General features: G+C 33.3%; 1 protein-coding gene across 1 annotated transcript in view; it reads left to right on the forward strand.

Annotated features, from left to right (window-relative positions):
* Positions 1–7,669: 7,669 nt before the first annotated feature.
* Positions 7,670–13,855, forward strand: part of LOC140451512 (phospholipase A2-like) — a 12,126-nt gene continuing 5,940 nt past the window's right edge. Inside the window, exons 1-2 of the mRNA XM_072545363.1 lie at positions 7,670–7,916; positions 10,788–10,947. Coding sequence (XP_072401464.1) covers positions 7,733–7,916; positions 10,788–10,947 — 344 coding nt within the window. The 5' untranslated portion in view covers positions 7,670–7,732. The remainder of the gene's footprint in view (positions 7,917–10,787; positions 10,948–13,855) is intronic.

A 13,855-nucleotide genomic window follows, 5' to 3' on the forward strand; every position in this document is an offset into this window, starting at 1 on the left:
ATAACATGCAAGTGGCGTTGCCGTTTATTCACAAATATAAAAATTAGTTTTCTAAAAGCTTTAAAATTTTTATTGTCACCTTAAAATTATATAGGTATCTAAAACTGTTTTTTCAGCTTGGTATAAATAAAATACTCTTAATGTCTCTTAACTTTATGAAGCAGACAAATAACCAACTTCCACTTACATCTTAAAAAATAGTAACAAAATGGCAAATTTTATTAATTGGACTTTCAACGTAAAGTCAATTAAAAGTTATCAGACCCTACTAACTTTATTTAAAATAGATAAAACTGTTGATGTTTTGACAAGCAATTTAAAATTGAGGTTGTAAATCTCAAATTTAAATATTTTTTTAGAACATGACAACAGTGTAAGAAGAACCAATCTGACCAATTTACGTGTCAAAAGTTGTGTCAAAATATTAACATTTATGTAGGCAACATTTATTACAGAAAATTAATGTTTCAACTTGCTTTAAAAATATGCTAAATTATTGTTAAAATTATATACTTAATCAACTAATATAAAATATAAATTTGTAAGTCGGTTATTTTTACAAAATTTAACTTTCGTTAAAGACCAAACAATATATTTCTTAATGAAGCATAAATGCAACTGTGGCTCATAGAATAATTGTGTGTGTGTTTTGGAAATTTATGGCAAATGAGCCATAAAACTGTAATATTAATTTTATTTATTTTTCGTTTATTTGCCTAAGATCCTACAGTAGTCTATTTTAGTAGCAATGTACTTGCAAAATTTTCCAAGGAAGGTAAACTGACTGTTTTGCTTTTACCGGAAAGAGATTGAAAAGAACATTTATATTTTAAAATACTCAATGTTCTGTTTCTGGAAACATATCGCAATATCTTTAACCGGTGAATATACCCTGCAAAATCTTGAATACCTGCTGTAACAATCTAACAACCAATGTAAAATAATGGACATTATATTGATAATTTTAGTGATAATTTAATAAAAATAAAAACTTAATTATTAAGAACTTAAGAATAAAAATATGGACATTGGAGGGACAGAGAAGATTCTGACAAGTTTGGTGTGAAGTCTGAATTAAAAACAATAATAAGACAATCTAAAAACACAAATCAACAGGCAAAAAACTATGGATGGATGATGAAATATAAGAAATTATGCGGCTTAGAAATTTATGAAGAGATAGAAGACTTATAGAAAATACGCAATGACAGACTTCTCCACAAGAAAACAAAGGAATTAACTGGAAATAGAAATAAAAGACAGTGTGGCATGCTAACAAGCAGGGATGATAGGGTACTAACAACATAAAAAAAAATAAAGAACGAATGGAAAACATATACTAAATCTATTCTGAGACAGCACGGAAAAAAATCAACAGACGTTTGAACAAACATTTATAATAATAATTTACCTGCCTATTCTAACATCAGAAAATAAATATACATTGAAAACATGAAAACTGAAAGAGCACCTGATCCAGATAACATTTACAGTGAAATTGTAAAGCTCTTATAATATGAAAACAGACCTCCTTGCAAAAATCTTCAATAATATATATACAGGGTGGCCCATTATACAGATTCATAAACACTACAATTTAAAAATAATGTGAATTGTACAGGGTGCTCCAAAAAAGATTGATATATTAAAGTTATATTTTTTCTATACTTTTATAATGTTGTGAATTTATTAATTGTTATGTCTTTAATTTATAATGTCTTTATCAAAAGGTTCTTATCTAAATTTATTAAAAAGCACAATAACTGATATTAATTTATTTATCACTAAATATACATAATTTATTTAAAAGCGAGCGTAACAATAAATATCGCGGCCGCGGATCATCAGAATTAACTGTCCCCTATTCTCCAAAAAGTCCTGTTATATATTCACTACTGTTAGACTAGAAACGTCTACGGCCTTCTCGAGTAGACGACGGCGAAACGGTAAAGGCAAACTGGATTTCCCTCGCATCGGTTCGACCTTATTCTGGAAGGTCGTTCAGGTACATAGAAGCCTCTCGTAAAATCTAAAACATATTAGAATTAGTCATCATATATTTTACAGTTATTTTTAGGCCAGGATATTTATCGTAACAATAAGGTTTCTCCATACCTAAATACAGAGTGCTTTGATTTATTTCAATTTTTTTAAAAATGTAAGACTTAAACTAAGACATTTATCAACTAAGGCTAATTTTATAGTTCAAATATACTTGTTTAAATCTGATTTTTCACGAATTAGGAAAGTGATCGTAACCTTACTAATACGATTACGTGATGTGAATTTTACAAGTTTCTGAACTGGTACCTAGGTAGCTGTAATTACCATCGACATTGTATTACTGTTCATGTAAGTTACATTTTCATTATTATTCTCATTTCTATCAACATAATAGGTCACTTATTGGCCTTCTTTGATTTAAAGAACTTCACTAATGCTTCTAAAAGAGTATAACTCTTGCAGATTTGGACTGATGCTGTTTTGTAAGTACAAAACGAAACGTTTCTGCTAATATATGGAATAGTAACTACTATCCTACTGCTGTTTTTCTTGTTTATGATCCAATTTTCAGCCCCATATGTCATAATACTTCGCACTAATGTTTTATAAATCTGTGTTTTTGTCTTCATATTTAGATGTCTACCCCACCATACTGAGTTAAGTTGTCGGATTGCTGTTCTTGTTTGTCCTAATCTTTGTGTAATTTCTTTCTCTGTTGTTGCCTTTTCGTGATTATAAACCCAAATTTTTTTACAATACAAATAACAATAAACCCAACAGTATCAAGACTACGTATACAACTCTTCCATATATAAAAGGTTTATCCGAACAACTAACAAATGTTTTAGTCAAACATAACATAACAGTGGCTCACAAAGGCAACAACCTTTTAAATAAATATTTCACTAAACTAAAAACACAAACTCCAAAACTCAAAAAATCACATGTTGTTTACGAAATGCCATGTATTAACTGTAAAGGTGTCTATATCGAGCAAACCAGTCAACTGCTTCAATCCAGAATTCGTTCTCACAAATATGACAAGAACAACGTCACTGCGCTCACAAAACATGAAAATGAGAAGAAGCATAAATTTGACTTCGAAAACATCAAAATTTTAAAAACCGAACAAAACAAAAAGAAGAGGGAGATATACGAATCAATATAAATAAAAAGAAATACCAACGCAATCAATGACAAAAAAGATACACACACCCTAAATAAAATATATTTTATTCTGATTTAAATAATAATAAAAAACTCTTAAAGTCATAACATATCCCCACTTTACCTTTTTCGAAAACACTAACAATACGCCCATTTAAAGATAATTATATACTAATGACAGTAAACCATGAGATATCAGATATCAACTTTTATTTGTCACTTCATTAATGTCAGTGTCCCGTTTTTTTTTGCCATTGCCTCATCAATATCGTTGCGCCAACTTCTCCGTGGTTGTCCTCTCTTTCTTCTTTCAGAAGGGATCCATTCCAGTACTCTTCTAGGCCATTTGTCCGAACCAGATTAATTGTTTTCTTTCTATGTCATTATTGATATTTCGCTTCATTTTCATTTCGTTTCTTATTTGTTTGTTTCTAACTCAGTTCAGTCTCAGTTAATCCATTTCTGTCGTCATAAGTTTGTTTCTATTAGCTTTGGTGACGTCCCATTCTTCCGAACCGTAAAGTGTAATACTTTGGACTATACTACCGTAAATGTGTTTTTTGGTTTCTCGTCGAATTGTTTTTTTGCCAGAGAAGAGAGTTTAAGGCACGGGTCGCTGCTCTCCCCTTGTTTATTTTTTCCCTGATTTAAACTGCGCTATTTCCCTTCTTGTTGAAAATGACCCCCAAATATTTGCAGGATTGCACGCCTTTGATTTTGTCGTCTTCCAAGACGAGGTCACATATTTCATCTGTTCCCACTGAGAGATATTCACATTTTGTCATATTCATGTTTAGACCTGCCACCTCATATTCTTCTTGCAGTTCTCTTACTATATAGCTAAGATCGTAGTTGTCTTCGGCAATTACTACCTGGTCATCCGCAAAGAAAAGTGTATATAGCGTGTTTCATTTCATCTGTTCCCACTGAGAGATATTCACATTCTGTCATATTCATGTTTAGACCTGCCACATCATATTCTCCTTGCAGTTTTCTTACTATATAGCTAAGATCGTAGCTGTCTTCGGCAATTACTACCTGGTCATCTGCAAAGAAAAGTGTATATAGCGTGTTTTCTTCCACCGTTATTCCCATGTTTCTACATTTTTTTACCCATTTCACTAAGGATCTGTCCAAATAGATTTTAAATAAGGTGGGTGACAGACAGCAGCCTTGTCTCAGTCCCTTTGTTGTTTGAAAAGGAGAGGTGATTTCTTGTCCCATTTTAATTCTTGCAAAGTTTTGTTCGTAGTATTTTTGAGTGGCGTTGATAAGAATTGGGTTTATTTACAAGTAACCCATTTCTATCCATAGTTGGGATATCGGTACACTGTCATATGCTTTTTCCAAATCTATTAAAGCTATATGGGTTTTTCTATTTCTCTGCATTCGTTTTTCCATTACAATTTTTAATGTGAAAATATTATCCATAGTGGAGCTTTCGGTCCTAAATCCCGCTTGTTCTTCGGGTTGTTTGTCTTTAATATCATTTTCTATCAGGTTTCGTAGTACTTTTGAGTATAGTCGGCCTATAGTAGCAATTACTGCGATCCCCCTATAGTTTTTAGGATCCGTCATTGTGCCTTTCTTGTGTATTGGAGAGATATACGATTGTCTCCATTCTTCTGGAACTTCTTCTCCGTTTAAGCATCTTTCGAATAATTTTCGGATCATTTCAAACAGTTTTGATGATCCATACCTAATCAACTCTGGATGTATTCCACCTGGGCCTTGAGATTTTCTTAATTTCATTCCCTTAACTGCTTCTTTCACTTGTTCTATTGATATTTCTATTCTTCCTTCTACTTCCACTTGCCCATTTGTCTGTTTAAACCTTTTTCTTCTCTCTGTTAATAAGTTCTCGAAATGCTCTACCCATGTATTCTCTGGTATTCTATTTATTATGACTTGGTTTTTTGTCGTTGTTCTCATCGTTTTTATAGTTCTCCAGGCTTCAGAGCTCTTTGTCCCTCCTATCTGGTTGTCTAGGTATTGGCATTTTTGTCCCCATGCACTATTTTTCTTTTTAACCACTTCTCGTTTGACTTCTTTATTCAAGATTTTATATTGTTGTTTTGTTTGTTCGTCTCCCTGTTGTAATAACTTTTGATATACTTCCTTCTTACTTTTTATCTTGTCTTCCACTTCTTTATCCCACCAATATGGTTTTTCTACTCTCCGTACCTGTGGCCCTAAGGCTTCTAGTGCTGCGTCTTTCATGCAGTTTTTTATATGTTCGTATTCATCAGTCGTTGATCTGTGTGATTCGTGTAGTTTTTGTGTTAGTCTCCAGGAGTAAAGTAACTGTGTGCTCTCGTTATCTAGATTGTCTAAGGTGTACGTAGTTCTTTCTATTTTTTCTCTGTGTTCTTTGTTGATGTCTGTGTGGTTCCTGTCTACGAATGGTGTATATATTTTTCCTATTATCAGGCAGTGGTCCGAGCCGCACTATGCTCCTCTATTCACCTTTACGTCCTGTACTCTTAACTTAGTTTTTTGTTTTGTTATGAAATAATCTATTATCGATTTAAGACCTCTTGTATGCTGATACCAGGTGTATTTATGTATGTTCTTGTGGGCGAAAAAACCATTCAAAATCTTTAACTCATATTATTGGCATATATCTATGAGTATTTCTCTGTTGTTGTTAACAGTTTCTTCTCCATGCATGCCTACCACTTTACTTTGTACTTGTTTTCCTACTCTGGCATTAAGGTCTCCTCCGCATATAATCTCATGGCTGTTAGGAATTTCGTTCAGGATTTTTCTAAAGTCTTCTTCAAAAGCTTCCTTTTCTTGTACTGAGTAGTCATCATTTTCGGCATATACCCCCAGAATTGTTATTTGTGTTCCTCTTAGGAGAATCGTCACTTTAATAGAACGTTCGTTGTATGCTTCCCAAGATTTAATATATTTTTCGAATTTCTTGTGTACAAATATTGATATTCCTGCTCTTGCTCTTTGATCATTTCCCACTCCTGAGAAGAAATGTACATAGTCTTTTAATTTTTCGCTTCCATTTAATTTTTTCTTGGTCTCAGAGAGAATGGCTATATCTAATTTTCGATTTACGAATTCCTGCATAATTTCATGTTGCTTGTTCCGGATTCCCTGTATATTCCAGATTCCGTAATTTATGGTCCATTTTCGTTGCTGTTTTCGTCTACTGTAATTTCCGTCCGGTAACCGAGGCTCATTGGGTTTTTTAGCACTGTAGAGTTTTCACAAGTGTAAGATCGCTGGCCTTACGACTTAACCCCCATCCTTGGAGGACCGAATTTTCTGTTAGGGTTCATTCCCCTAGCCGATATGTTCCAGTTTTTATGCGCCAGAAACTCGCCTTTTACCCTCTCTCGTCTGCTACATAACGCACCCCCATTGTACGCCATGCACCCAGTGGTTACGCGACATGGTATGTCTTCGTAGACGTAAGAGTAGGATTTGTTGGCAGAGCTGAGTTTTATTCCTAAAACCTCCAACTCATTCGTTGGAAAACAGTGGGTATTTCTTAGAGTTTTGTTCCGATAAAAGCATCGACAGCTTCATGTCGCTTCCAAGACCCCTTACCAGCTTTTTACCACCCAGTGTTCCGTTTTACGTTTTGGTAAGTTTTTTTATATATTTTATAATACCTTTTTGTTTCCTAATCTTCTACATTTTAGAATCTTGACAAAGGCAAGGGTTTCCTACCGAAACATTGATTTCGAAGAACAATAAAATCTAGTTCCAAATTTAATATTACTTTTTGAACCTAAACCCAAGAAATACTAATTTTATATTAAATATAGCACATTTTAAGAAACTTATAAAACTATATGATATATGTGTGTGTGTATAAAGAAGAACCATCTTTATCTCAATATGTCAGCCTACAGCGTATTCAATAGGCAGTCCATGTATTTAGGGTGGAAGAAAACAGGCTTCCAAAAAACTGTCTTTGATGGCGGAGGCCAGGGTTCGAATTGGGCTATAGAGCAATAGAATGGATTGAAATATTATATTGAAACTGGTTGAATGACGTCAGTCTACGCCATAAAAAAGTATTGACTTAGGAGATGGTAATAAAACCGCTATATACCTTTCACATATACGTCATATTTGACATGGTCTGTAATTTTTTTAAAGTTGCTTTTAGTGACTGTGGTGAGAATCAGTAAAAAAGATCTATGTGCAGTAGTCCTACAGCATCTTGCTGCCTCCTGCATCGATCAATGAAATGGCTTGCTTGATTACATGTCCAACATTAAAAACATGCTAGAACTACAAAATACAAAAATAGAACATAATAAAAAAAAGAAAGCAACAATACAAGTACACGCTTAGTCTCCCGATAAATCACCTTATCCACGCAACTATAATGAGATTCAATCAATTTCCTACTTTTTTATCAAACTACATATACGACCAATTCGTATCGATTAAAAATTTAAATAACAAATGTATAGATTATCGAAAATTGCGAACGACGAAAGATAAATTAATCTGATATTAAAACTATTTAAAGACATTAGTACTATTTTATAGGAACTATTACACAATATTTCTTAGCTTCACAACCACAATGCAGTCTATTAAATTATCCGCCTTTTTGTTATTTTGTCTTTTTTATACCGCGACAGGGGTGCAGATAGTTTGGGATAATTCTGTAGCTCCTAATTTTAATTTGTTTGAAGGTAATAATATAGAAGAGTTTGTTGGAAGAATGGGAGAGATTCGAGTTCCTAATCAGTTCTTTATTTATCCTGGTAAGTACGACTTTGCAAAGTTTTCTTCGTCGTAATTATGAACATAATCACTGTCAAAATTAACGTTATAATGATAATTATCATCTTTATACTATAATCATCATTTATATCATCATCGTGGTATCCTAGTCCTATGAGCTGGATTATTCCTCTTTTTCTTTGATGTTATAGATTTCTATTTTATTTATTTTCTTTTCTCCTGGTTTCCACTCCAATATAATTCACACCTATCTGTTATCTTCGTATCTGGTTACCTGGTCGACCCAATGCCATCTCCTTAATGATATTCCTCAGTTTTTTCTCCGTCTTATTTCGGCGTTTCTAATCTTAGTTAGTATTTCAAGCATATTTCATTCTATTGCTCTTTATGTTGTTTCTTGTTTACCATTCTTTCTTTTTGGAAATGCCTAAAAGCCTAAAGCATCAAATCTATATAGTATACCGTACTTTTCAAGGACTCTATAGTTGGATTCACGAGAAGAATTCAGTGCTGTCCTTATGGGAAGCGAGGTTGTCATTTAAAGGCTACGAATTTTCTTGATCGGCACGTACAAAACGGGACTGCGCTGGACCTCATGTATAAGATCCGCAGTTTAATAATATTCGTTATAATAATATGGAGCAATATCCATTACTGGCACATTTAACTCTCCCTTCGGGAGGTTTACGATTAGTTTATTTTCAAATCAATCTTTGAAAAACTCGCCGTTCATTTCGTCATAGTAGTTGCCTGAATCTTTTTTTGGTAAAAATACACATGCTGAAGTAATTACTATTTTAATGGAAATAAGCCACACATGAAGGTTAAAGTACGTTTATTGACGTTTCAATATCCACTTCGGAAATGGTTCTCAAAATACAAACATTAATGAATTAAACAAATTTTGTTTTTTGTTACTTGGTGAAAAATTCTTCTAATAATTTAATTTTAATTAAATGTAAGACCAAATACTTACCATGTCGGGATAGTATTATGAGGTTTTTTCCTGGTTTTTCCGAAGTGGAAATTGAAACGTCAATAAACCTTTAATTGTGACTTATTACCATTTAAATAGTAATTAGTTTAACATGCCACAAGAAAATAGTTTCAGAACAATACACATTCTGAATTTGGTACAAACCCTTTATCAGATCCAACATGTAACAGGCCGAATCTCGGACCTTGTTTTGGATCTTTTAAAACAGTAGTCAAGCCTTCTAAAAATGCATCCTTATAACTGGTTATGGTTGAATCCGTCCATACCTTATGTACGTATGTCCGATATTTACCCAACTTTCATTAAAATAGAAAATATTATATCCTTGCGATCGATAATTCTGTATTTTTCTGAGGAATTTATGACACCAATTTATTATGTCAGGACGCTCCATCATTACTGCTTTCTCTCCTCTTTTTTATAAATAAAGCCTATTTCCCGCAATAATCGGTAGATAGACCAATAGGCATTTATCAGACATTCACCTCTAAATCATTGTTTTTTTTTGTAGATATTGAAATATTTGTTTAATTAAAAAGGAAAAGACAGTTAAGATTTGATTTCACGTACAGGGCGCTTGTGCATCCGCTTATACGTATTTCGGCCCAATAGGCCTCATCAGAACGGCTTTCGCAAACGCTCTGAACGTGAAATAAATCTTTTCTGTCTTAGGAAGCAACTCTAACATGGCTTCGTATAGACGCAATGTAGCGACATATGATAATAAAATCGTAGACTAATTTTCGAAACCAAATTCAAGAATTGCGCTTTAATCTGTGCCTTCTAAGAATTGCAAGGCAAAACAGACGTTGATAAAGACGTTAAGAGAGACATGGGGAATCTAAAAATTGCAGTCCACAACATATCTCCTCAACTAAGCAAAATTCTTAACAAATTGGTTTCTAGTACTCGTACAGAGTATATCGAAATAAATATTAATTTGTTTAATTATTATATTTACAGTACTTGTAACAATACATTTATTAATTTATTTAAATTGGTTACACATTGACTAAATTCTGAAAATCTTGTATAGTTTTTCAACATCGGGTAGTTCATTAATTTCTGTATTAGTGATTCTCGATATACCCGGTATTTGATTATTATTATTATCTGGTTCGGTTTCAAAAGGTCCCCAAACATCCATTTACATAAATATGACAAAAAGAGATTTAAGATGTTTTGTATTCGTCAAATATTACGAGGACTTCCGAATATTCTCTAAAATGGTCATCAGGGTAAATCGGTGAATGTTAGTGCAGAAATTCAAGTGCTACTTGTATAATAGAGTGTTTCAAATTCGAATGCAAATAGTATATCTACCTACTATTGTTTTACTCGCACCTCACATTCTACACAAGACCAATGATGAACTCGCAACAGTGCAGCGTTCTTTTCTATTTGATTTACATTGTCCGTAAGGTGAATTGCACACACACTAATTTTGGACGGCCGATTTTATACCGGTCGTACAAATTCCATTAGTGAACCACAAGTTGGAAAACTTAATACCATGACGTTCTTCAAAAAGAGTGTAGACTGTTTCCGTGTGTTATTTACTTTGATTGATAGGATGAATCAACTACTTTCGCTTAATCCTACGGTGCTTAATACAATAAATACATAGCAACAACTCGTTTAGGATTTATTATTATTCAATAAACTCGTGCCACGACAATCAAACAACTGATTGTGTGACCGGTAGAAATCCGGTGAGGCTGCAAGCACCTGCTACCAATAAAATATCGGCCGATTTTATAATGGACGTCCAAAATCGGTGTGTGTGCAAATAGCATACGAGCCAACGCTGAAATCTTCTCGTGAATCCAACTATATGTTTATTTTTTTTATGTACAAATAATTAGGTATACTAATAGCTGTCATTTTTTGTCAGGTACCAAGTGGTGTGGAGCTGGAAATATAGCAGAAAACGACAATGACTTTGGTACTGAAATAGAAACAGACAAGTGCTGCTTTGCTCACGATCACTGTTCGGATACTATCGGAGGGTTCCAAACAAAACACGGCTTAACAAATCCCAACTTTTATACAAGGTACAAAATATTTTCAATATATATATATATATATATATATATATATATATATATATATATATATATATATATATATATATATATATATATATATATATATATATAATATATCCTCCGTGGCTATTGTTAGTTGTTGCCCTGGAAACCATCAGGGTCTTCTAACTCTAATGCCACAAATTGGTCGCATTGCTCCTGTAGTGACCCTTTCCCACGTTAACATGCACCTTTTCTATATATATATATATATATATATATATATATATATATATATATATATATATATATATATATATATATTATATAAGTAAAAAGTAATGGCATGTCTCGCAAAACAGAAAACCAAAAATGGTATATCGATGGAAGGCAACCGTATATACGTATTTCTGACTATTGGTCGTCTTCAGTACGGTGCAGACAAGTTAGAAAAGGAGCATATTAACTTGGGAAAGGATCACTACAAGAGCAATGCATATATACATATATATATATATATATATATATATATATATATATATATATCTATATATATATATATATATATATATATCTATATATATATATATATATATATATATATATATATATATATATATATATATATATATATATATATATATAGTCCAGTGGTCAGAGAGTTGACCCCTAAAAATCATACAAACAAGCTGAATTTTTCAGAGAATATTTATTTAAAAAAAAAGATGCAAGGAAGTTTACTACTTTTACCCCCAAGCTTTCCTCTAAATCCCCCTCGGAGAGGGGGAAAAACGCAAAAAAATCGATTTACCAAGAATTTGTATACTGTAGAAAAAATGTTTCAAGTAAAAAATGTAGCTGAGATAATTTTAAACAAAATTGTTTGGAACCATTTTTTGTGTGGAATGAACCGTTCTCTTAGAAACAATGCTTGAAGCAACCGTCGATTTTGCATGTCAGGTACGCAAGCGAAATTAATATTCAATAAAATTTGCATCAGCTCGACGGTAAAAATTCGATATTTTTTGATCCAAATGTCCTATCGACAAAATTTTTTTTTTTTTCCCGGTTTTTTATAGCGTTTTCCGCCTTCCGGTTCCCAGTTTCCAGCTACGTCGGTCATTCCATTCGCCAGGGTGAATGCCGCCCAGCCAGGATTGTTTTGGCCTTCCTCTCTTTCTTCTTTCCCTTGGCGTCCATTTTAAAATTTGGTTTGGCAGCCTGTCGTCGTCCATTCTTTTCACATGACCATACCAAATCAGTTGTCTCCTTTGAATTTCGTCAATGATGGTTGACTTGACTCCCATTATATTTCTGATATGGTCATTTTGTATTCTATCAAGCCTAGATTTTCTAGCTGATCTTCTCCAGAAGTCCATTTCCAATGCAAGAAGGCGTCGCTCAAGGGATTTAGTAAGTTGCCATGTTTCGCATCCATAGAGCACTATACTTTTAAAGATGGAGTTAAAGAGGAGATGCTTTCTTTGATTTGATAGTTCTTTTGACCATAGCATCGGGTTTAGGCATCCTATCACCCTTTTTCCTTTCACGATTCTTTGCTCTATCTCTTTTTCGGTGCGCCCACTCTTGTTGATTGTTGTTCCCAAATATATATATTCCTCACAGTTCTTGATTGTTTCATGTTCGTTGACCATTAGATCTTCTACTTCATTCCCGATGCATAAGTATTGCGTTTTGTTTCTATTTACAGAGAGGCCCCATTCTTCATATCTTTTAAACAACCGTCTCGTCATGAATTCTAAATCTTCCTTGTCTGCTGCCACTACTACTTGGTCGTCCGCAAAATGTAGAGTGTATAATGTTGTATCGTCGTCAAGTTGGATCCCCATTCCTGAACATGATCTTCTCCAGTGTTTTAGTGCTTCATTTAAATATATCTTCAATAGTATTGGAGAGAGGCAGCATCCTTGTCGTAAGCCTTTTGTTACTGGAAATTCTTCTGATAAGGTTTTGTTTAGTTTGATTTTTGATGATGCTTTATTGTATAATTGTTTAACTGCGGCGATGATCGTGCTATTTAATGAAGATCGTTCAAGAGACTGCCACAGCTTTCTCACAGGAATCGTGTCATATGCTTTTGTACACACACCACAAATAAAAGATGTATTTCCTGGTTTCTTGCAACTTTCTTTTCATTCAGTTGTGTTAGGGTAAATATGTGGTCTAAATCCTGCTTGCTGTTCAATTTCATGAGGTTCGTATTCTTTCTCAATCATGTTTTTTAAGATTTTACCAAACAGCCTGCTAAAGGTACTGGTGACAGAGATACATCTGTAGTTTCCGCAAATATCTTTTGGACCTTTTTTGTGAATTGGAGTAATCCATGCTTCTTTCCAACTATTCGGGATTTCTTCCCCATTTAAGTATCTTGTGAATAGCACTTTAAGATAGCTTATTAGTTTTGGTGTTCCGTTTTTTAGAAGTTCTGCTGGTATGTTCTCCGGCCCGGATGCTTTGTTATTCTTCATCGATTTAAGCGCTTGTTGTATTTGTTCTTCTTCCATGTTTACATATTCACCTTGTACTCGTATTCGTTGAGTCGTTGAAAAATAAAGATGCCTTTTAAAGGCAACGAGTGCAGCTTCCATATGCACTTTTTGTATTTGGCCGAGAATAAAGTTTTTATAAAGGTGTTAAATACATTAACGTGGCGCGATTTTTGCCATTTTTACGATTCTCGCGAGATCAATAAAATTGATCACTTTCATTCATCAGTTGTACTCAAATTTCCATTTAGACGACCTGGAACCGGTTTTCAACGAAGAACTACATTAATTAATGTGAAGTAGTAAAATTTCTGATTAACAATATTTGAATCATCAATTTGTAGAATGAATCAACCATATCGTTTCAAGATTTTCAAATTTATATATTACCAATGAAGAGAAGAGGTGTTATCGTATAATGTTATGAA

The sequence above is a fragment of the Diabrotica undecimpunctata genome, chromosome 9 (assembly GCF_040954645.1).
Source record: "Diabrotica undecimpunctata isolate CICGRU chromosome 9, icDiaUnde3, whole genome shotgun sequence".
Lineage (NCBI taxonomy): Eukaryota > Metazoa > Arthropoda > Insecta > Coleoptera > Chrysomelidae > Diabrotica > Diabrotica undecimpunctata.